Source organism: Hibiscus syriacus, unplaced genomic scaffold, assembly GCF_006381635.1.
Source record: "Hibiscus syriacus cultivar Baekdansim isolate YM2019G1 unplaced genomic scaffold, ASM638163v2 tig00002840_pilon, whole genome shotgun sequence".
NCBI lineage: Eukaryota > Viridiplantae > Streptophyta > Magnoliopsida > Malvales > Malvaceae > Hibiscus > Hibiscus syriacus.
This window is the reverse complement of record NW_024061947.1, coordinates 2,111,983-2,136,830: the sequence shown is the minus strand read 5'-3', so window position 1 is coordinate 2,136,830 and position 24,848 is coordinate 2,111,983. Positions and strand designations below refer to the sequence as shown.

The 24,848-nt window shown below is 36.8% G+C and overlaps 1 protein-coding gene across 1 annotated transcript in view; it reads left to right on the top strand.

Moving 5' to 3' along the window:
- Positions 1–21,990, top strand: part of LOC120154972 (1,4-alpha-glucan-branching enzyme 2-2, chloroplastic/amyloplastic-like) — a 29,939-nt gene extending 7,949 nt beyond the window's left edge. The window contains exons 4-23 of the mRNA XM_039166575.1: positions 113–369; positions 1,078–1,176; positions 1,739–1,781; positions 1,921–1,980; positions 9,783–9,863; positions 12,071–12,187; positions 12,629–12,712; positions 14,207–14,328; positions 14,510–14,629; positions 16,310–16,439; positions 16,545–16,655; positions 16,835–16,963; positions 17,676–17,779; positions 17,891–18,035; positions 18,204–18,351; positions 18,465–18,565; positions 20,312–20,389; positions 20,575–20,730; positions 20,898–20,972; positions 21,391–21,990. Of these exons, the coding sequence (XP_039022506.1) occupies positions 113–369; positions 1,078–1,176; positions 1,739–1,781; positions 1,921–1,980; positions 9,783–9,863; positions 12,071–12,187; positions 12,629–12,712; positions 14,207–14,328; positions 14,510–14,629; positions 16,310–16,439; positions 16,545–16,655; positions 16,835–16,963; positions 17,676–17,779; positions 17,891–18,035; positions 18,204–18,351; positions 18,465–18,565; positions 20,312–20,389; positions 20,575–20,730; positions 20,898–20,972; positions 21,391–21,591 (2,361 nt within the window). The 3' untranslated portion in view covers positions 21,592–21,990. The remainder of the gene's footprint in view (positions 1–112; positions 370–1,077; positions 1,177–1,738; positions 1,782–1,920; positions 1,981–9,782; positions 9,864–12,070; positions 12,188–12,628; positions 12,713–14,206; positions 14,329–14,509; positions 14,630–16,309; positions 16,440–16,544; positions 16,656–16,834; positions 16,964–17,675; positions 17,780–17,890; positions 18,036–18,203; positions 18,352–18,464; positions 18,566–20,311; positions 20,390–20,574; positions 20,731–20,897; positions 20,973–21,390) is intronic.
- Positions 21,991–24,848: the final 2,858 nt, after the last annotated feature.

Sequence of the window (24,848 nt, the reverse complement as noted above, 5' to 3'; positions counted from 1 at the left end):
TTGGTGGTTACCAGTTGATTTTGATGCTAGTTCCAGGTAACTAATTCAAAAAATAAAAACAAAAACAAATGCTTGACTATATCTTTCTCATCTCTTTATGATTTTGTTATAGGTAATTCATGATGTAGATAGTAAAGAAATGGAAGACAATAAGAAAACTGAGGTTGAGGAAGAAGAATCTGTTCCATCTAGCCTTGCAAGTAGTGTTGAAAAGGTTCATACTGATGAACTGTCTGCCCCTTTAAACCGGAAAGTAAGCAATGAGAAAAATGAAGCAAAACCAAGATCCATTCCCCCTCCCGGCGCAGGACAGAGAATATATGAAATAGATCCATCACTGTCGGGCTTCCGTCAACATCTTGATTACCGGTGAGATAATCCTCTATCATATACTTCTGTGTGTATCATGTGATAATTTGATTTCAGATGTTGAGTCTCCTCTGGATTTCATAAGATGGCTGCAGGTTTTAGTCCTCTAGTTTGTTGGAATGTTTTAGTTATCCTTTTTCCCGTTGCTTGTACACTGTTGTGCCAGATTTGTGGTGGCCTTTGGAGGTCCTTACTGGTATCTGCATCGGAACTCGGTGAATAATCTGTATTTGCATGTCTCCTACTTATAGTTAGTATTTACTCTAGGTTTCGAGTGGACTTGAAAGAGCATTCACAGTTTGTTACTTTTGTGTTTGTTTTCGTTGTTTAGGGTTTTGTGGCAGTTCCCCATTATTCTTATGTTTAAATAGATTCTATCTGGTCCCCCCTCCTTCCGGGGGCGGTAGAAAAATTGAATCATATATTGATTTTGAAGTGTATTGGTATTATCCAGCTGGCTTAAATCTCTGTGTACAAGCTGTTTATGGTATATGAATATTTATGCATTCTAACGACCGATGATGTTGCTACTTATGGTTTGATGTTTATATGTGCATTCAAACACAAAGGAGAGGATTATATTTTGTGCTCGAAAGAGATCCAAAAACATGCCAAACTTATTTTTACTTTAAAGTTCTATATCCTGAATTGAATTTGTTAGAAACTTCATCAGGATTTGATTACCTTGTACATTTTGTCCAATTACAGATATGCACAATACAAAAGAATGCGTGAGGAAATTGATAAGTATGAAGGTGGTTTAGAAATGTTTTCTCGTGGCTATGAGAAGCTTGGCTTCACACGCAGGTTAGCGTTCTTCCCATATCTGGTTGTTAGCGTGGTCTTATCTGGTAGTTGTAGCTTTCAATATTTATTGCTGCTCCCATGGTTGCATGTTATTGCTTTTTGTATTTTACCCTTTCCAGTTCAAATAAACAATTTTCATAAATAAAATTAGTTTTGGAATATTCTTGTAGTTACTTTTTCAGAGCATTGTCGGTTATTTTCCATTACTTTTATATGTTCGTAATTCAGACAGATTAATCTCAAAAAGAAGTTCCTTGATGCTCAAGAACATGTGGAGTAAACATTTGATTCTTTGGTACCAGTAAAAAATGAGATTCTATCACAGCCCATAACATTAGTCCTTACTCTATTGTCACTTTTATCTTTATTTTTACTTATTTGTTTATTTTGAATATCTTTCCTTGTTTATTTTATGGTTTCTTTATATCACATTGGTTTATGGCATCTTGTTGACTTTAATATTCATTGAAAATGTCATTCTTTGTTCACATTTTGTGCTTCAGAAATCATTTTTCATTCGTTGATGTTGCTTTTTCTGATCATAATTTCATCTGGCTCTCAGTGAGATGGGAATAACTTACAGGGAGTGGGCACCAGGAGCCAAGGTTTGTTATGGATCCTTTTAACAATTCGAGATTTAACTGTAGATTTTAATATTTTGTTGACTTCCATCCTATCAGAAAAGTCTTATTTAACATTTTGATGGTCTTCTTCTTCTCAATTTCATTGCATTTTCTTTTTCAGTCAGCAGCACTGATTGGAGATTTTAATAATTGGAACCCTAATGCTGATGTTATGAACCGGGTATGTTGTTCTTTCTTCTGTAAGAATCTAATTTCACTTGTCCGTTACTTGATAATTGATATTTTCCATGTCTTGATGAACTTTCTACCATTGATGGATTACAGAAAGTATAGTGGAGTACTTAAAAATTGAACATCACTTTAGTTAGTGCACCTAAAAGTTATTTTCTTTGACTGCTTAGTGAATTGTCTTCTCCTAATACATGTCATACATTATGCAGTCGCAACATAGTATTGGTGCTGCAGAGATCTTTTTTTTTTTTGATAAGAATGACAGGCCTCCTTAAAAACCTCCTTCTTGATCAAAGAAGGAGGAAAAGAGTGCCTTAGAAACTTTATTACTCCTCCGAAATTACATAAGATTTAACGTAGACACCATACTGAAAAAACACAACAGACTAAGCTACTCAACATAACCGAAAACCTAAACTCAAACGATAAAACGCACTGGAAACGACTAAACATCAACCAATTCCCATCTTTGCTAAACTATCAGCCTCCCCATTACACACCCTTGGAATCAGTCTAATAGAGTGCACCCTGTCCGTGATAAAAGATGAAATCTCTTTAACTAATGGGAGGATAAAAACTGGGGCCATAGCTGGTGTATGGACCCATTCCACAGCCGACTTACAGTCACTTTCCACAATCAACCTTCCAACCTTAACCCAACAAGAAGACATATAGATTTCAATGCCTCTCTAATATACTTTAACTCAGCAACCGGCGGGGACCCTGACCTACATTTTCTGAAAAGTCAGAGGGAGTTGCTATTCCAATCTCTCAAATACCTCCTATACCTCATTGAGCCATCAAGTCTAACAGCTCCATCGACATTCATCTTCAAAAAATCCATAGGGGGTGGAATCCAGCGAGAAACCTGAAAATTGTAAATGTTGAGAGCTTTAATACCATCTGCAAGAGATGGATCACCAATCAGCACTCCTCCTGAATAGGACACTTAGGATACTTGGCTAGAAACCATTTAGATAACCTGAATCTAGCATAAAAACAGAGACATCCTATCCAAGGGGAACCATCGAACACCATTGCATTCCTAGCTTTCCATATCGACCAAATACTACTCCCGGGATAAATTTCCAAATCAACGATTTCCCCCTCAGCTCACCCCAAGAACATAGCAAAGAAGGTGGATCCTTTGGAAGGACTAAGGCTATTTCCCAATAGCTTGCTATCTTGTTCCAAAGTTCCCAAACAACATCACATGAAATAAATAAATGCTGAACTGATTCCACTGTTTTTTACAAACGGACATAAAATTTCATCCCTAGCTGCAACCCTTTTCACCAACTCCTCTCTCACTGCCACTTTCTGATGAGCTAGCTGCCACAGGAAGACTTCAACACGAGGAGATAAACCCTGCCACACCCCTTTTACCCATAAATCGGACTCCCCAGACACCTTGCCGAGTTCCTTTCTACAAGATTTCACTGAAAACAGTCCATCCCCACTTGCAGACCAAGAAGAAAGTCTTCAACTGAATCAGTCAGTTTAAAGTCCTTCAGTTTTGTCATTAAATCCAGCCACTGATCCAACTCCCAGTCACACAAATTCCTTCTGGTATCGATGTTCCACACCCAACGTTCGAATCTGAACTTCCAAACTCAGCGACCATACCCCATTTATTTGTTGACAACGCATACATTCTAGGGAAAAGATATTTTAAAGGAGACTCATCAGCCCATGAATCCGTCCAAAATGCAATAGACTTTCCATTTCCCAGTTTCAACTTGGAGTTAGATCTGATACGTTCACCCTCCGAGTCGTTCTTCAAGAAATTGTTGGCAATCCCTCTCCAAATCCAAGAAGATTTGGGCGAAAAACCTTACAAATAGACATGGAATTACTACTTACCTTGTGCCTGCAACATAACACACTTTTCCACAAAGTATTTTTTTCATTGGCGAACTTCCACACCCATTTTCCCAAAAGAGCCCGATTAGATATGTTCACATCAAGAACACCAAGGCCACCACAATTTAGAGGCGTGCAGACTGATTTCCAATTAACCCAGTGTATCTTCCTTTTGTCCTCATTATCCCCCCATAGGAAACTGGCCATTAAAGAATTAAGCTTACCAATTTTACAAGGCATTCTAAAAAGAGATAAGAAGAATATTGGTAGGGATGTTAACACCGACTTTAATAAAACTGTCCTGCCCGCCAATGAGAGACAATTAGCTTTCCAGCCGGCTAGTTTGGACTAAAATTCTTGAAAACTGGATCCCATAAGGCTTCTGAGTTTTTCTTAGCACCTAGAGGAAGTCCCAAGTAATCTGTTGGAAGAGAATCAATAGAGCAGCCCACCGAAGATGCCCATTCTGATAAAACTTCCTCTTCCACATTAATACCAAATAGCTTACTCTTAGCTAGATTAAGATGCAACCCTGTCATAACACTAAAAATCCTCAATACTCTCTTGACATTTTTAATCTGGGAGAGAGATGCTTGACAGAAGATGATCAAGTCATCTGCAAATTGTAGATGTGTCAATCGAACAGAATTTCAGATTCCCCAATAACAAAGCCTTGAAACAGACCCCTGTCCACTGCTTTAGATATCATCAAATTAAGCAGCTCACCTACAATGTTAAACAGTAGCGGTGATAAACTGCACCCTTGCCTAAGTCCTTTGGCCATGTGGAACTCTTCCGATGGAGACCCGTTTACGAGAACTGAGATTGAAGCTGTTGAAATACACTGAGATATCCACGACAACCATCTTACCAAAACCCATCTCTGACATTATTCTAATTAAAATTGGCCATTCCACGGAATCATAAGCCCTACGAAAATCTACTTTGAAGGCACCCCTTTTAACCCTTTTTTCCTCCAGTAATCAATCCCTTCGTTTGCTATAAAAGCACAATCCAGCAACTGTCTCCCTGGTATAAACGCAAACTGAGAGTGACTAATATCACCAACACAACAACTCAGTCTCTTCGAAAGAACTTTAGAAAGTATCTTGTATAAGCTGCCTACAGGCTGATTGGTCTAAATCTACACTGTCCGGATTAAGCTTCTTCGGAATAAGTGTGATAAAAGCATGGTTTATACCGTGCTCCCATTTCCTTCCAAAATAGAAATCTTCAAAAAATTTCAACACGTGCTCCTTTAAAATCGGCCAGCAGTTTTTAAAGAAACCCATGGTGAACCATCTGGTCCTGGAGCTTTAGAGCTGTCTGATGAGACTATAGCTTGCCAAATTTCCTGTTCTAAGAAGTGCTCTTCAAGCTTCTTAGACTGATCCCCTGATAGCTTAGCAAAATCCAGTAGTAAATCCTCCGTTTCCAATGTTGAATTGGAATTATAGGCTGCCTTGAAAAATTCTGAAATATGTACCTTTAATTGTTGAGGATCTGAAACCACACTCCCATTTATCTTCAAGCTTAAGATTTCATTTCTTTTGCTTCTGTTCAGAGCAGACAGATGAAAAAACCTTGTGTTCCTATCCCCCTCCTTGATCCATCTTGCCCTTGACTTCTGAAACCAGATGCTTTCTTCTGTCCTATACAACCTCCATAGATTTGTCCTACACAGCCTCAACTGATCCCACTCCTGCTTCGAAAGAATTCCACCTTGAGCTTTAAGATCCAATTCATTAATTTTCCTCTCTAAATCAGAAATCGACTCAGGGATCCCAGTAAATTACTGCTGGACCAATTTCTGATTGAATTTTTAGTACCTTTTAAGATACTGAAAATACCCCTTTTATTATTTCTCCCCCTCATAGCAAGCATTGAAGATTTAACCAATTCCTCAAATCCTTCCTCCTCTAGTAAATAATTAAAAAACCTGAATGGTTTCGGTCCCCAATTAACAGCTTTGTCCTCTAATGAGACAGGATTATGATCAGATAGGGATTTAGGCAAGAGACTTTGCACTACATTGGAAAACATGACAGAAACGTCCCAGAGATTAAGAACCTGTCTAGTCTTTCCCAAGTCGAGTCTTCTCTATTATTGCACCAAGTATACCTTCCTCCCACCAACGGTAGATCAATTAAATGTGATTGCTGTAAGAAGTTTCTAATAAATCAATAGAATGCCAGTTTTGTGATTTTCCCATCTTCTCGTCCGGATCAAGATACACATTAAAATCCCCCAATACACACTAACATATTTGAGCCGAAACAAACTCCAACAATTCCCTGAAAAAATCTTCCTTTTCTGCTTCAATTGATGGACCGTATACATTGATAATCAGACACTCTTCACTTGAATTTCTGAACTTCCCAAAGACTGCTATGAATCTGCCATTAAGATGGGTGTTCGAAACTTCAAAATCATTTTCATTCCACATAATCATCAATCCACCAGCAGATCCCACTGCTGGCGCAACAATCCCTCCTCTAAGGAATCTCCCCCCTATCCTTCTTCTAAGAGCCAAAGAAACAGATTCTAGTTTGTTTCTTGAATTAGAATCAAGTTCGGCTTATTCTTCTTCACCAAATTAGCTACCACTCTTGACTTTTCCTTTTTTCCAAGTCCCCTTACATTCCAAGAAATAATGTTGACATTTATCATATCAAGAAGATCTACACCAAATCCTTATAGTCTCCAGAGAAATAGAGACTAAACCCCTGACTTCCCCTGTTCCCTACTCTCAGCCGAACCCTCTTCAAGGTTGATAATTTTGTCCAAAAAAGCCTTCTTCCCATCTTTGAAAGAAATTCCTAGAACTTTACATACTTCCCATGTAACCATCGCTTCCTCAACCGCCTTCGAGAACTGAGGAGTAAAAACTAAAGGAGAATTAACCATATCAACTGCTTCCCTTGTTAAAACTCTTCTCCCTTCTTTTAGACCTTTCTGACCCAGCAGAGAAAGGAACTACTGCCAAGACCTCCGAAGAACTATTACAATTAGTTGGTGCCACATAAGGGTTCTGATCATCAGCTGCACCATTTAAAATCACTTCCCTTCCACCTTCCATATTTATTGAAGGAGGCTGCAAATCCTTTCTCACCGGAATACCTTTGTGTTATTCTCAAACCAGTTAATTCTCACCCTCGACCTGGTATAATGTCTTTTATAGCTGGCCATTCTCCTCTCTATGGGCAAACTTTTGGGCCAAAATGTTCTTCTATGCTGGAACAACGATCTGTCTCTCCCTAATCAGTTCAGTTCCAACCCCCCTACAACGTCCTTTTCCAAGACTACTACTTCCTCTAACAGATCCTTATTTGGCTTATTTGAGATCCCTTCAGATTGAGACTGTACTCTATTGAACCCACCCTCAATCGAAATATGTTTGTAACCTGACAAATCAGTATTCGAATTCTGCATTTTTGAGTCTACCAAAACAGAATGCTGAAACTCTCCTTGAACCTCCATCCTACTTAATTTAACATCATGCCCCCTGGAATTAGATTATTAGCTGGTGAATCATACTCCCTGTTAGATTGTGAAGACCCAGCAGGCAACAAATTTGGATTTAAGTCTGCCGAGACATTAGCCCAATTCTGCACCTTTATTTTATCTGAATATTGCTGCTGAGAACCTGCAAATTCCACCCGAGACTCCAAACGGTTACCATATCCCAGTTTTAATAAATTAACAGCTGGCCCAGAAGGTACTATTCTGTAGATATTTGTATTGGACTCACTTGAGCCCTCTAAATGGGCTTCTTCAAATTCATTAATAGAGACATTCCTTAGACCAAGGCCCCTATAGTCCTCTTTAAAATTCAAATCTTCTGCAGAAAAACCTGACACCTTAGCACCACTAGGTTGACTTTCTCCTTCCTGCAGTATTAAATGTTTACTTCCACTGCCTCCTGCCACTGTTGTGCAGACATCACCTACCAACCATCTGTCTACTGTGTCCCTAGAATTCTCAGCTGGCAATTGTGGGCTACCTACTCCACCTGAACTCCGGACTTCTTTCTCTTCCGATGAAGAATCAACTCTAGACACACCATCTCCGGCCACCTGAAGAATTTCTGCAAAAAAACTCTCCTGTTTATAACTGACCGATCCCACACTAATCTTAACCTTATACGATCTCCCATATGCACCCAAGGTAACAGAATCCTGTATCATAAGGACTCGCCACCCTCAACAAAGCTCTTGCCACCGCCAAATCCTCTCTTCTGATCGTGGACTCATGAATACACACCAATTTCCCCCACCTTGAGACCAGCTTTTCCAAAAAAGATCCATTACAACATAGTAAAGGGATTCCATGCAACTCCACTGAACAGAAAGCCATCGGGGCTCCATCTACACTCATAAGTGGATCAAGCCAGTCGAACCAAAGTGACACTTCATCCCTTCTGTTTTTCCACGCCTCCTCGAACTCTTCCTTCGACCCAAAGGTTATAATGCAAGAGTTCCAGGTATAACCCCATTTAGTTCCCTTGACCTTGATCCCTTTACTAGCCAACCCCTTCACTACTGTCCCCAGATCAAAATGGGATTTAATGATCCCAGTTATTGATCTTTTCACCCAATCATATTCGTCTGGGGGAATATGCATTTCCCACAAATTCCTCACCCCTACTTCCTTGTCTTTATGGCCTTCCCAAATCACTTTAGACGCCGGACCTTCTCTCCTTCCATCCAAAGACGCTAACGCCTCCTTGTAAGATCTCTCATCTCTCAGTCGGCTATAAGATTCTGGTCCAGCTCTTCTACTCCGATGCGTATCCTTTTCCCACTTATCAACTTCCTTACTGTCGTTACTTCTAACAGCCTGCTTTAGTCTTCTTCTGGTACTTAGCAACTCCTACTGATTTTCTTACCATCAATCCAGATACCATTAATTTTTGCTATCGCCCTCAACAACCCATCCTCATTAGCAAACTGGACGAAAGCAAACGTATAATTTCTATAATTCGGCTTGTTGGAATTATTCGGAATGTAGACACGAACAACACTCCCCTGTTGATGAAAAATTTCCTTAAGAGTTTTCCTAGTTACCCTTTTACTCAGATTGTCAACGAAAACCGTCCACTCCTCACCGGAAAACTGACCAACTGAAAACCTCTCTCTCTCTCCCACTTTCTCCCTGACACTCTCTCTCATCTTACTGATTGTACAGCAGTGGTTATAGTTCAGTTTTGTAAATAATCAGAGCCAATATAGATGATAGGAAGGTATTATGCTTCAAGGGTGCTTCATAATCACAGACCCATTGTATCCAATCCGTCTTGGTGCTGCAGAGATCTCATTATAACAGTAATATAGTACTTTCGTTTTGAGCAGCCTTCTTGCAATTTTATATCTGCTGATGATCTCTAATTCATTTGTGTTGCTTTTAATGAGATACTGTTCCCCTACTTTAGCTCTCTGACATTGATTGATGTTCTTTAAGATTTATCATCTATGCCTTGAGAAATTGTACTATTTTCTTGGTCATCTTTTCAAGAGTCCATGTTTGCATATATATTCTCCAAATGATCACGCTGAAGGAAGTTAAAACTTGTATAAGTTTTTTTTTCCAAAATACTCAGCTTAATCTTAGATCTGAACGTTAGCATCATTTTGTTTGTGTGAGGAGCCAACGATTAGGTACAGTTTGATATTATTCAAAGCTTGAAATTGAATAGTGAAAAATATTAACACTATCAAAGTTTATGTAATGAAGTAAAAAGGTTAGCTTGTCTGTATAGCAATCCATTGTATCAGCAGATACTTTATGCATGCAGTCCCAATTATAAAAAGGAAGGTGACTGTGTTCTAAGGGCTTAGTAAGCCATGTTGACTTACATTGATTGTAATCTCATCCTGTCTTTTATTTTCCATTAAATGTTTAATTCAAAAATATTAACTTTTTTGACAGAATGAATTTGGTGTCTGGGAGATCTTTTTGCCTGATAATGCTGATGGTTCACCACCAATTCCTCATGGTTCTAGAGTGAAGGTAAATTCCCTGTGGATGAATAACAAATTCGCTTTTGAAAGTTAGTGCCTTTGAAATTCAACTGCTACTTGTTTATGATTCCTTTTTCCTATTTTTGTTATCAGAGAAAACAGAACCCATAGAAATTGTAGCTCTTTCCTTATACTTCAGCAATGTATTTATTTAGCCTTTAGATCGTAACCTGTAAACCTGGAACCTTGAAGTATGACTTGGTTTTCTATACTGATCCTATTTCATGTCTAATTGGCAGATATCTCCATTGAATTTAAAAATTGTTTTGTTCTAACTACCTTCACTAGAATTCATGCCACAAAGCTGTGCTACTAAACCATTTAGAAAGCCAAACTGTTTACCTTCTTTTTTAACTAATCAAGAATATTTTAATTGTAGGAATAGTTTCTAATATGATAAGAACTTGTTATGTCATGACTTATGAGGAGATAAATAGGGCATTAGAGAGGGCTAGTTGTTGAGTTTGATAGAAGATTTTTTAAAGTAATTCCAAGTTTGTGAGTTTGAAGAGAATCCTTTCTTTGGCAAATTACTCATCAAAAAATGGCAGTTAAGTCCCAGCTGAAGAACAGGGGGATCCCGTTATCAGATGGGGAGTTTTGTCCGATGTGTTTATTAAGTGGAGAAACAGTTCAACATTTGTTTATTGTCTGCCCTGTGGCTCATGAGGTTTGGTATAAGTTTCTCAGTCTGTGGCACTTTAGCACAGTTTTGCCTGGGGATATTTCTACTCTTCTCAGTTCTTGGCCTGATCTGGTGGCTAATTCACTTATCTGGAAATTAGTTCCAGCAGTGGTTCTTTGGTCGATATGGAATTACCGAAATTCTATTGTTTTCGATAACAAGGTTATGGACAGACTTTCATTTTTCTTCATCGTAAAGTTCAGGCTAGTTAAATGGTTTCTAGCAAAGTTCCATCAAGTGCAGATTCCGGTGGACTTGTTAATATCTGACCCTACTTTAGCAGATGGTTTCAAGGGTCTTCATGCTACTAATAGGTCTGTCCAGAATTGGCTCCCTCCACCAGCTGATTTCTTTAAATTTAATGTCGATGGTGCAGTGAAAAAGGATGGGATGGCGGGCGGCATTGGGGGTATCCTCAAAAATCATAACGGTTTCGTTTTAGCAACGTTTTCAGAAAGCACAGGGCCAGGGCCACCCCCTTTAGCAGAGTTGAAAGCTATTAGAAAGGCTGTTGACATTTTCTACTCCTCTGTTTGGGCTTCTAAGGGCAGATTAATTCTGGAACCTGACTGCAAGAATGCAGTGGAGTGGGTCAACTTTCCAAGTCTCTCTCCGGTGTTTTTTAGTAATTTAATCAAGGAAATTAAGTCTTATGTACTGTCCTGGGGTTTGGTAGTGCAGTTTATTCCTAGATGTAGTAATTGGGAAGCAGATAAGTTGGCTAAGGCAGGGATTGGCTATGTATTTGCTATTTTGTAAAGGTTTCTAATGTATGCTTCTGTTATTAATAAAATGAGGTACTCTTTTCCTCCTTCCGCTGGATGACCTTTTTCCAAAGGGTCAACTATGAAGGAGGTTTTTAATGAGACCTCCAACTTCTATCAAAAAAAAAAAAAAAAGAGATTGTTTTTAAGATTGTAAACACGAAGGTCTATTGAGGAATTAGTTAAGTTCTGTATCTATCAGTCACAGAAAGCAATATCATATTTAATTTGCAACATTTTCTTTGAGGCTGGATTGTTACTACAACCCTTGCAAGTTTGCTTCACTGAACAAAATTTATTGGTGCCCATCATGTACTTATAGTTGTTTGCATTGATCAAAACTCCAATGTAGCCGAGATGTTCTAGAATCTTAAAATGTGCTCACGGTTTGTTGGTACTAGATACTTTAAGCTCTTCTTGTTGTAGGTATTCTTATAGAACTGTTTATGCAAATCTAAAATCAATCAAAGAACTTACTGCTGGATTAATATTCTGAAATTTTGGTAGAACAAATAGCATATAGCAAAATACTATATATTTAGCTGCCTGTCAGCATTTAAACTGTTCTCTATGTTGGCATTTATGTAGTTTATGGTTGATCTCCAAGTCAAATAAAATTATTCAAGGTAGCTGGGTTCAAATCGAACCAACTCCCATTGATTTAAATGGTTTGCAGCTGGACTGTTGAGATCATGTCAACACCGCTTCTTTCATTTCTATTTTAACTTTTTGACCATATAATTGTAGATTCGTATAGAAACTCCATCTGGGATCAAGGATTCCATTCCGGCTTGGATCAAGTTCTCTGTTCAAGCAACAGGTGAAATCCCATACAATGGAATATACTATGATCCGCCTGAAGAGGTATTGTTACTGTTTGTTTGATTTTTAGAATTTGGTGGAAACATTAGAGTACTGTTCTTACCTAACTATAAGTTGCTTAAATATTTGGTCCTCGAGTAAAATAGGAAATACCAACTACCAACTAATGTTTGTGATAATCTTAATATGCGTAGATAAACACAATGATTTTTTTTCCATCTTAGAATATGCATTGAAGTTGGTTCGATGAATCTCTTCCTTTATAACCTTAATGTTTAGACCAAGCCCCTCTATAAATGCTTTTAAGAAAACAATTTCAGTTGGTTCACTTCAATAAATATGTCAGTTTCTGAATTACATTCTTTCTGTTCCAGTTCAATCACTGCATAGCATGATCAACTTATTTCAGCCTGTTACTGTTATATGTTTCTTATCACAAATGTTTGTACTCTCTTATTACTCATGATGTTTCTACTGTAACAGGAAAAGTATGTATTCAAACACCCCCAGCCAAGAAGACCCAAATCACTTAGAATTTATGAGTCCCATGTCGGAATGAGTAGTCCGGTATCTCTCTTTTCTCTTGCCTGTAGAAAATTGTTATTCAATTCTTGTATGTGCTCAATTGCATATGGTTATTTGATCTTAAAGTAGGACCATATGTTTATAAAGTTCTTTGTTGAATGCTTTAACGTGTGGGATCATGTTTTATATTCCATTTCTTTCCAGACTTGCTGCAAACAAGTGTTCCTCCTAGGCATTAGTACTGAAAGTTGAGCATTTGTTTTTTATGAAAATTCATTTTATTGGAAAATCATCTTTGTTTATATTTAAATTATCAATTTTCCACAAATATAAAAAAGTATGGCTGTATCAAAATGCAAGTAAATTTCGAATATAAACAATTGTTCCTCCTATATACATTTTAAACATGCATTGAACATAGTAAAGAGTATCAAACGGTATAGCTGTATCAAAATGCAAGTAAATTTCTGGATGAAACTTTTAGTTTCATCCTGCTGATGGAAGAATGGCCTCTATTGAAGAGAAAACTCTGTGAATTAAGTTGACACTCTATTGAAGAGAAAACTCTGTGAATTAAGTTTGTCAACGAAAATGTATATAGTTTTGTATGACCTACTTTTGGTGTTATTTGCTTAAATGAAATTTGGTTGTGCTTTGATTTGGATTTTACTAATTATGTATCACTTTAGTAAGTTATTATTAGGCAAATGCCAAACAGCTGGCGACTTGGATCTCTGCTAGCTGTTTTTTATAGAAACATCTTACATAGAAGTTGCAAATAAATGAAATTGAAGTTGGCTGGATTCCATCTAATCGGGATTTTATTCCCTGGAAATCCCATTAGGAATTTTGGATTTGCAATTAACCAAAATTTGTCACTATTTCACATCTTTTCCTTATGATAATCAGGTTTTCAACTAAGGTGCAAAAAGGCCTTTATTTCTCTAGCAGAAGGCGCTAGAGTCACAAGGTCCTAGGATATGTTAAGAGCTTACCCTGGCAAAATTTCTGAAGTCTTATCGTTAAAAGTTGTTAGCAGCCAAAAGATAATCAGTGTTCCTAAATGTTGGAAATAACCTTGCAATTTTTTTATCAGCACACATGAATTTTTTTTACGTGGGAGGGTGCAAACCTTAAATCTCAACCCTCTTTAAAGAGTTAGAAAAGCCACGAGGCAAAAATGGGGTTGTTATGGAGAAGGCCAGAAATAACAATATAGTATGTTTTAAGATGTTTGTTTTTAAAAAAGTAGATCCATACAACTAAATCCTTATCCTTCGTTTAGGTAGTTCCATACTGTTGGTTGTTCACATTTGATTTTGCATCAATCTACTTTTAGCAGTATGCGATCATGTTTTGCTATGTGGTAATGGTATGTGCATATAATATAAGACAAACGTGATGGTATATAATATGACTAACATGCTAAAAGTTAATTTTCATGCATACCATCATCCACATATAATATAAGACAAAGACCTTTGATCTTTTTATTTCTATGTTACATTTCACATAGTATTATCAACTCTGATGCAGGAGCCAATTATTAACACATATGCCAACTTTAGAGATGAGGTTCTTCCCCGTATTAAAAGGCTTGGGTACAATGCTGTTCAGATCATGGCTATTCAAGAGCACTCGTATTATGCGAGCTTTGGGTATTACCTATGTCATAATATTAACTCAAGTCTATTTGTTTCTGTTTCTGTTTCTGTTTGTAAGCTTATAAACGTGTTCTAACTGCTCTTTTGTGGATACAAGCGGGTTTTTCAGAATTTGGTTTTTGTAATGGAAAATAATGTCTTTTACCTATAACAAGTTGCATTTAATATGTTGCAGGTATCATGTGACAAACTTCTTTGCACCTAGCAGCCGCTTTGGAACCCCAGATGATCTTAAGTCACTTATAGATAGGGCTCATGAGATGGGGATACTTGTTCTTATGGACATTGTGCACAGGTAAAAAGTTAGATCTCTAGGAGACTAATTATTTGAAAGATGCCTTTCATGTGCTGTATTACATCTTTTGATTAACTCTCCAGCCCAGCTTGTATCAGTATATACTTCTACCTCACAGGTTTCCCTCCTTTTAAAGTGTAAACCGTGAGTATCACATCTTTCGATTAACTCTCCAGCCCAACTTGTATCAGTATATACTTCTACCTCACAGGTTTCCCTCCTTTTAAAGTGTAAACCATGACCTAGTATCATCCTTAGGATCCTAGGATTAAGTTTACAACCTCTATATGCTTTTCTGGTGGATCATTTATATGCTAGCTGACAATACTCACTGAAAATGCAACATCTAGTCGTTCGTGGAAGATAGATTAGTTTGCTCACTAGTCTTTGATACTTCATTTTGTTAACCGATACTCCATTCTTCCTTAAATTTAGGTTAGGATCCATGAGAGTTTCTGTTGGTTTGCACCCAAGCATTCCAATCTCGGTTAACAAGTTCAGAATATATTTTCCTTGAGAAATTGTAATTCCTGCTTTAGATCGAGCAAGGTGTTTGATTATGAAGTCAACAATAAGTTGACCTTTTAGCTTAATGATCTCTTCTGTGTCATCTCCTGTTACGAGGCAACAAGTTGGCCTTTTATGCTTGACATTGACTCTATTCATAAGTGACCACTTAGGAGGAGATTGTTTTAAACCATAAAGTGATTTCTTTAGTTTTCACACTTTGTAGCCATTAACATGACTTTCTAGGCTTGGAGGTATTTCCATGTAGACTTCTTCAAGATCCCCATTTGAAGATGCATTTTTTATGTCTAGTTGATATAAAGGCCACTCTTCATTTATTGTCACTGACAACAATAATTGAGTTGTGTTTAGTTGGCAATAGGAGTAAATGTCTCCTGGTAATTAATCCTTGTCAGAGATTAGTTACCTAAGTTAAGAAGATTTGAGTTGGTTTTGTAAATATTCTATTTAGTTAGTATCCCTAAAACTAAGGGATTCTTTTTATCGCTAGAATTAGTCACTTACCTAGTTTAGAAGCTACCTAAGATAAGGCCTAGGCTTGTATATATAATTGTAAGTTTTCTACACAGTTAATAAGTGTGAACTGCAGTAAAATTCATGGCTTTTGTCAATCCTATATGATTGAGTGAATCACTTTGCCACCAGGCTAACTTTGAACCTTTCAACGTATCTACGTGCTTTGTATTTGACTGTTAATATCCACTTGCAACCCACTATTTTCTTCCCTTGTCGTAGCATGTGAGCATCCACGTGCTGTTATTTTGTAAGGCCTTAATTACTTCTTCAACAGCCTTTTCTTGTGTTGGAATCTTTAATGCTTCCTGAACTGCTTTTGGAATCCGTATGCTAACAAGTGATGTAATGAATGCTTTGAATGATGGTAGAAGTTTTTCATAGGGGCCCTACTAGGAGTTAACTAGTTTAGTCAATATCCTAGCCTGATCTTTTACTTAGATAAGATCTACAATATAAATTAAATAATAAATGACTCTGTTACAGACTAATTAGGACACTAACTTCTAATTACCCATGGCAACTATCTACAATATAAATAAATTAATCTCTTATATTTTAAAATAAATTCGACTTCCTGAAACAAAATTCCTAATTGTCAGCAATTTCTACTGTGTCTAACATATTTTATGATTACAGCCATGCTTCAAATAATACGTTAGATGGACTGAACATGTTCGATGGAACTGATGCTCATTACTTCCACTCCGGGTCAAGGGGTCACCACTGGATGTGGGATTCTCGCCTTTTTAATTATGGAAGCTGGGAAGTATGTACTTCTACCTGAACTTTTATTAACAAATAGATTTTTGAAAGACTTTGACTTCCTCCAATCTAATTGTGTGTAAATGTTATTCTTTAATTGTTGCTTTAGGTACTAAGGTTTCTTCTTTCAAATGCAAGATGGTGGCTGGAGGAATATAAGTTTGATGGGTATAGATTTGATGGTGTGACTTCAATGATGTACACCCATCATGGGCTGCAGGTATTATATTTGAATGAATTTGGAGATTATCCATTTGTGTTATATAATAACTTTCTCATCTATTCAGATTCTAACTGCCCAGGTTCTTGCAAGTATTGAAGCATAATTCCTCTGTTCTTTTTCTTGAGGACCAATGAGTGCCTGTGTCCTTAATATTTGTTTTCCTGAACTTTCTGTAGGTAGCATTTACTGGAAATTACAATGAATACTTCGGATATTCCACTGATGTAGATGCTGTTGTTTATCTAATGCTGGTTAATGATATGATTCATGGGCTCTATCCTGAGGCTGTCACCATTGGTGAAGATGTATATTCTATAACTCCTCTTAGAATCATCTTGAGCATTCTTCGTCTTTTAAGATTTATCTATTCCTGAATTGTGATGTTCTATTTAATGGGTTTCGAAACATTTTTACGTGTTCCATGTGGATGATAGGCTTAGAAATGGTTTTGAAAAGGTTTGCACCGATGTACTTTTCCATGCAGGGCCTACCAAACTTTTTTATGCATGTTCTTGCTCATTCTGTACTTCATGCATCAATTGAATTGAATGCATTGAAGTAGATTAGTTGTGGGTAATTAAGTAAATTTGATATTGTTGTGTGAACTGAAGAGTAGTTAAATTTCTTGATGCAGTTTGAACTAACTTCTACTGTAGACCAATAATTATGGAAACATTATAACTAAAGATGCCTGAATTGAAATTCCCGAAACACTAGAACAGGAGGAACAATGATTTCTCGAAATCGTTATGGAAAAATGTTCAACAAATTTCACCTTTTTCTCAAAAAGTATTCACCTAAAAGGCTACAGGCACAGCAAGCATGATTTTTGTTTTACCCTATGGAAATATTAGCATTAATTTGTTAGGAATGTTAGGTTGGCAGCCAACTATACTAACTTTTAGTTGACAAATAATGGAATAACACCGAGAGGAAAATGTTACCAAGATGAGCAATTCTTGAGGTGAATGTCAATATGCTTTATCTTCTTTATCCTAATCATTAAGTGTGCTACAGGTAAGCGGAATGCCTACTTTTTGCATTCCTGTCCAAGATGGTGGTGTGGGATTTGATTACCGTCTTCAGATGGCCATTGCTGATAAATGGATTGAGATTCTTAAGTGTGTTATCTGTCCAGTTTAAAACTTTTTACTTTGTGATGACCTTTAATTCACTGTCTTGCGAGATATTTGATAACTATATGTTCTTTTTTGCCTTGTTATTCCATACAGGAAGAGAGATGAAGACTGGAAAATGGGTGACATTGTTCACACACTTACCAACAGGAGGTGGATGGAAAAGTGTGTTGCTTATGCTGAAAGTCATGACCAAGCTCTAGTTGGTGACAAAACAATAGCATTCTGGTTGATGGATAAGGTTAAACGTGTCCTTATATTATACTGACGAGTATTACTCACTTTGGAAGATAACTGGCTATAGGAAATGTTTTTATTAGTATTTTCTTTCCTTGGTCTTTAGCTATTAGAGTGTCAAATCGACTTTATAATCTTTAATATAATTAACTTCAAAATTCCATTTTTGCAGGATATGTATGATTTTATGGCTCTAGATAGACCAAGTACTCCACTTATAGATCGTGGGATAGCATTACACAAAATGATTAGGCTTATTACAATGGGACTAGGTGGAGAAGGATATTTGAATTTCATGGGAAATGAATTTGGACATCCTGGTAAGGGTCGATGGTCGCAAATCTTCCCAATGTTTCATTCTTTATTATAGAATTGTAGAAATTGGTGGTTCTTGAATGCTGTGCTCTAATTTCTCCATTGTTCTTTTCTTTAGAGTGGATCGATTTTCCAAGGGGTGAGCAGCATCTTCCTAATGGGAAAGTCATCCCTGGGAATAATTGCAGTTATGATAAATGCCGACGAAGGTTTGATCTCGTAAGTTTCCATTCGGTTCATATTTTGTTCGTATTGCAGTGGTTAAAACTTCTATCGCTATATGATTTTATTTTCATCCAGGGACTGGCAGCATTGTATGTATTTGTATAAGGGTATAATGCATAAATGTCTCTGCTTTGCCTCTGAGTTAGCATGTGTCGGAATGCATTGATATATATATTTTTTGATAGAATAGGGAGACCTCATTAAAAAACCCCTTCATACTCAACAAAATATAGAGTTTCGTTGAGCATTGGGAGGAGGAAAAGAGTCTCATAATTTTATTGAACAATCATAAAAATACATCTTAGGTAACACCAAAGCCTTTCTTCCAATAGAAACCAAACAATACAAACCCCCCAAATCTAACACAAAATGCCTACACACAGCCCCACTCATCCAATGCCCTCTTTTGCCAACTTATCCGCCTCCCAATTAGCCCCTCTGGAAATATGCCTTATCATCACATCCTTATCCCTAATAATCTCTAAAATTTCATTTAACATCGGATAAAACTGATTCGGGCAACCCCCCAAGTTGTTAATCCAATTAACCACAACAAGACAATCGCATTCAACAATCAGTCTTCCTTTACAACCCCATTGAGAATCAAAAGAGGTTCAAACCCCTTTTAATCGCCAACATCTCAGCAGCTGTAGGAGACCCCTGACTAACTGCCTCTGAGAATGAAGCCAACAAATAACCCCATGAATCTTTAATAATCCCTCCAATGCCCCCTTTCAGCCAATCATCCGTGACCATCCACATTCAATTTTAAAATGCCTGCCGGAGGCGGAAACCACGTAGACCGAGATAACACTTTGCTCCCGTGTACCACACCTATCCGCAACAGAAGGATCCCCTTAAGACAGTCGAACAACCCCGAAAATTCTTTATGTTTTTCCAAGAACCAGGCCACCAGCCTATATCTTGCAAGGAAAAAAAGATTAATCTGGTCCAATGATCCTCCCTCAAACACTATCCCGTTCCTATACTTCCAGATAGACCACAAAACAGCACCAGGAACAACTTTACAGATTTCAGAATTCCCAACCAACCCCCACCAAAAACTTGCAGAAAAACATCAGGTTTAAAATGTAAAGAGGATTGAAGATTCCAAAACCGCAAAAACCTACACCACAACTCCCAAGAAATATTACAGGTAAAAAATAAGTGCGATACCGATTCAGGAAGCAACCCACATAGAGGGCAAAGCGAATCCTCAATACCTGGAACCTTCCTTTTCACTCACACTTCACAGCCAGCTTTTTAATCATAACCTGCCAAAAGAAAGATTCCACCCTCGGAGGAACAAGGCCACTCCAAACCATCCGATTCCAATTTTGTTCAATCCCCAATATCTCGGACCATCCCTTCAAACAGGACCTCACCGTAAAGACCCCATCACCACATCCTTTCCATAATAAGCAATCAGCTCTACTCTGATCAAATTTTACGGAATCCAATTCAATCCACACATCAACCTCCCAATCCGCTAAATTCCTCCATTTGATATCCCATATCCAAACTGAAGAGCAGAAAGAGCCATAATCTGGAATTTTTCCCTTTATTAACCGATAAAGCAAACAATCTTGGAAACCTTTCCTTTAGTGGCACCCTATCAATCCACACGTCATGCCAAAATGTAATAGATTTCCCATCCCCAACTTTCAAAACCAACTTATTTCGAACAGCCTGAGGTGTATATTTGGTCATGCATTGATATATTTGGTTATATGCACATAGGGGGATGCCGACTACCTGAGGTATCGTGGGATGCAAGAATTTGACCAGGCAATGCAGCATCTCGAAGAAAAATATGGTGTAAGTATCGCAGGTGCTTTAATGTTTTCATGTTTTATAGTCTGTGCTAATCATTGGTCATTTACCATCATCTGTTTCCCACAATGGGATTTTTATCCAAATCAAATTGGATTGTCTGGAGACTCAATAACCTTTTCTTTCTACTTATTTAGTTAAAATGATGCATGGTTGACATTTTTATTCAGTTCATGACTTCTGAGCACCAATATATCTCACGGAAGGATGAAGGAGATAGGATTATTGTCTTTGAAAGAGGCAACCTGGTTTTCGTGTTTAACTTTCATTGGCATAAGAGCTACTTTGACTACCAGGTGGGCTGCTTAAAGCCTGGAAAGTACAAGGTATGATGTTTTGTGGGTTCATAACTTTGAAACTCAAGAATTTGCATGCCTTTTGTTATATCCCACCTTACTCATGTTACTATTCATATCCGTGGATCATTCAATTCTTATCCAGTAGGTTTAAGCTATTTGCCATGCAATGGCTAATATTTTCCCCCCTCTTCCAGATTGTGTTGGATTCAGATGATCCATTATTTGGAGGCTTCAATAGGCTTAACCATAATGCTGAGTACTTCAGCTCTGTAAGTAAATTCTCTGGAGATACTTTTATTGCCCGTGGACTTGATCAAGTGTGTAATGTGATAGGTGAACTTTGATTTGGTGCAATTGTACGTATGAAATTTTGATGTTGATCCAAGTAGGCACATTCTAAAGAACAAATAATTCGAGTTATTTTCTTGTAGGATAAATATGATTGTTTGTGTTTACTTGCCTAAAATTTTGTGACATCGATAACAATGCTATCGGTTTATGGATCCTGGATCAAAATTAAATTTCATGTATCTAATTGCTCCAAATCAAAGTTCAATGTATCACAATACTAATGGAACAAAGTTCATGTATAGTTTTGAGATCTCTCTCTATTTGTATTTCTTAATTCTTCACTCTTACATACCATTGCCTTTTAACATTCATTAACACCCGATGGGGCCTTTCCAGGAAGGATGGTATTATGACCGGCCTCGTTCATTCTTGGTGTATTCCCCGTCTAGAACAGCAGTGGTTTACGCTCTAGCTGAAGATGATGAACCCGAAGTAGTTGGCAAATTGGAACCCGTTGAAGATGTGAAAACTGTTGAAGCAGCAGTGGAACCTGTGAAAGAATCTGAACTTGATGAATCACAACATTTACACAGCTAAACTTTTCTGGATTGCAGAAGCTTGTGTTACCTACCGATGGAAGTCTTGTTGAAGAGCTGTCCAACTGAATGAGGTAATTTTTGTTTAAAAGTAATGTAGAATATATAAGTCCGTGATCAGGAGTTTCTCTGCCTGGGAAATGAAAATGATCACAAATAAAAACTCGAATGCCGGGCATGCAAGCGGAGATCTGAAGCAGAAGGCAATTCTTTCATGTGCAAAAAAGTCTATTTTCTAGTAGAAGAAAAATTAGTGCTGCTTGTAAATGGTTTCCCGTCCTATATTTCAAGCTCTAAGATGCTATTTACTGCAATGTGAGGCTAGAACTGAATTCCTTTTAAGCTATAAGGCATCGAGGAATAATTTAATAAATACAATGTCACTGTAGTAGTTCTTTCATTTTATGTATTTTAATAGTTAGGGTCCATAACCATTATCTGATCGGAAAAATCAGTAAATATGTTGATAGTAGAAAACACTAACAAAAATGTTTTGTGCTTTATATTAACACATTAAGTGATCATAATGGTAAAAGAAAGTGTGCCCTTTAGAGGTGAGTTTTAGTTTTAGTATTAATCATTGTTAATAGATTAAAAAGTTTGATCAATCAAGAGCTCATCTTTTTGCCAAGCAAAGCTAGTGTCACAAAAACTGACCATCTATCTCCATCTTAAAATGCCTTGCTACAAAATAAGATCATTTCTTTACTGCTAACTACACTGCCAACATCCCATTATCATGCTCTGATGCCCAGTAGGTTGCTGAAATTAGCTGGGAGCTTATGGAACACATGATACTCAACCCGGACAGGTTGAATCAAATATTATGTCATATTGTCATTTCATGCAGATTTATGATTTAGGGTTTTATTTAACATATAACACCGATTACACAACGTCGACTTTTCAACAAAACAAAAATATGGTACGATTTTTTGAAAAATAATAGGAGTCACCACCGATTTATTTGCAATTATATTGGCCTTCGTTAAGTTTATATATATATATATATATATATATATTAAAAAAAGGGTCAAATTGACTTTATAATCTTTAATATTATTAACCTCAAAATTCCATTTTTGCAGGATACGTATGATTTTATGGCTCTAGATAGCCCAAGTGCGCCACAAAAACCCGACTCCGACCCGAACTCGATTTTAATGCTATAAAACCCAATCTGACTCCGAAAGTAAAATAAAAACCCGACTTTCACCCGACCCAAAATATGTTATTGAAAATTAAAAAAAAATGAAAAAAGCATATTGAACAAAAAAAAATCCCCAAAAGTCCCAACAGTCGCCAACATCATTTCCAGTTTAGCCCCAATAACAAAAGATCGAAGTAGAAAAGCATTTTTATTTGACTTTGAGAGGAATTAAAAAAAAAGAAATGAAAATAAACATTAGATTTTTCATTTCGATTGTACGTGCATAATATTTTTTTTCAACTAAGCCCTCATTTTATAATGACGACATTCATCATCTAAGAATGGAAAGACACTAACCTCAATGGCAATCTAAGTACAAAATGACTCCAAACTATTATCTATTGATAGTTAATGCACTAATTTCACTTCATAAATGACTCAAATATCACCTTAGAAAACATATTAACATGTCACTAAACAATTTAAAATAGAGCAGAAAATTCAGCTACCAAAACGAAACGAAATTGTATAAAAATGTATAATAGTTTTTTAAGGCTTTTATTCTTCAGACTCATGCTGACTGGAGGCCCATATTTAGTTTGAATGAATCTAACCTAATATCAGACCCTAAACATTCTTTATTATAATCAGATCTAAGGTTGAATTCGTTGAATCCTTTCAAATTAAAGGAAAACTTTGTTGCTAAAAAAATTACTTTAATAAAAATTGTTTGCTTGATTTAGTAGTTAATTGTCAAGAAAAATAAAATGAAGAGAGAAAAAAATGTGTATTTCAGACATATAAAAATATCAATAAAAGAGTTTACATTTTTTGTATAAATTAAAATTTTATTATCCAAAGAAGAATTCAATACAAAACAACCAAATCAAGGATCAAAGACAAGCTATTTACAACAAAAAATGGTTAGCCTATACCCCAATTGTTACAAAGTAAAATATTAACATGATCAAGGCTATTAAGATCTCTATTTCTAAGTTGGGCACCAACAATCTCCTTTATGGAGTTTAACATTTCTTCAACCGATCGAACCCTTCCTTGGAATAGTCTCATGTTTATTTCCTCCAAACCGTGTAAATAAAGGTACACCAAGCAATCTTCATGATGAAAGTAAGAAGAGATTTATCTTTCCATGAATTAGAAGCCCATGCAAGCATATTATCCCATGACATATGAGGCTTGATTAAGTGATTAAGGTTTAAAATTTCTTTCCATAGGGAAGCTGCCAAAGTACAGTCAGCAAACAAATGGTTTTTGGATTCAATGGCCTCATTGCATAACACACAAGAATCAATCGTGGTAATTCCCATACGAGTGAGCCTCTCTAGTAGGATCTATCTAGAATAGCCATCCAAGTAATAATATTGAATTTAGGGATGTGAAGAGGAAACCAAATAAGCTTGTGCCATGGAACCTTGTCATGTTTGATCCGAGTTTCTTCCCAAATGATTTTAGTATTCATTGATCATGCATTAAGAAAATGAAGTGCCTCTGTTTTAATTTTCAAAAGTCTTTTGAAGCTCCAACTAGCAGAAACACATTCAGTCATCTCTTTAAAATCATTAGATTTTATCACATAGCAATAAATCCATGCAATCCATAAGGAGCCTTCACCAGTTAAAAGTTTTCGAATGAGCTGCAACATAGAAACCTTGTTCCAAGATTTTAGATCCTTTAATCCGAGCCCTCCTTCAGATTTGGGACATCAAATCTTGTCCCAACCAACTCTTGCACCAGTAGCTGCAGTGTACGAGCCTTTCCATAAGAACTGAAAGCATAGTTGGTTTATCCTATTTATAACAGCCTGAGGAAGAAGAAACTGTCTACACAAAAAATTTCCTATGTTAAGAAGGACAGCTTTAACCAGTTCAAGCCTTCCAGCATAACTTAAGTGTTTTCCAGACCATTGATGTATTCTTGATATGATCTTGTCATTAAGGGAAGAGTAATCATTTTCATTGAGTTTTCTAGTGACAAGAGGAACACCAAGATACCTCACTGGTAAGAGACCATAGTTGAAACCAGATGAAAGTTTGATGTTCTCAAGAGTTCTTAAAGAAATACCAGTAGCAAACAGTTCACTTTTGGAT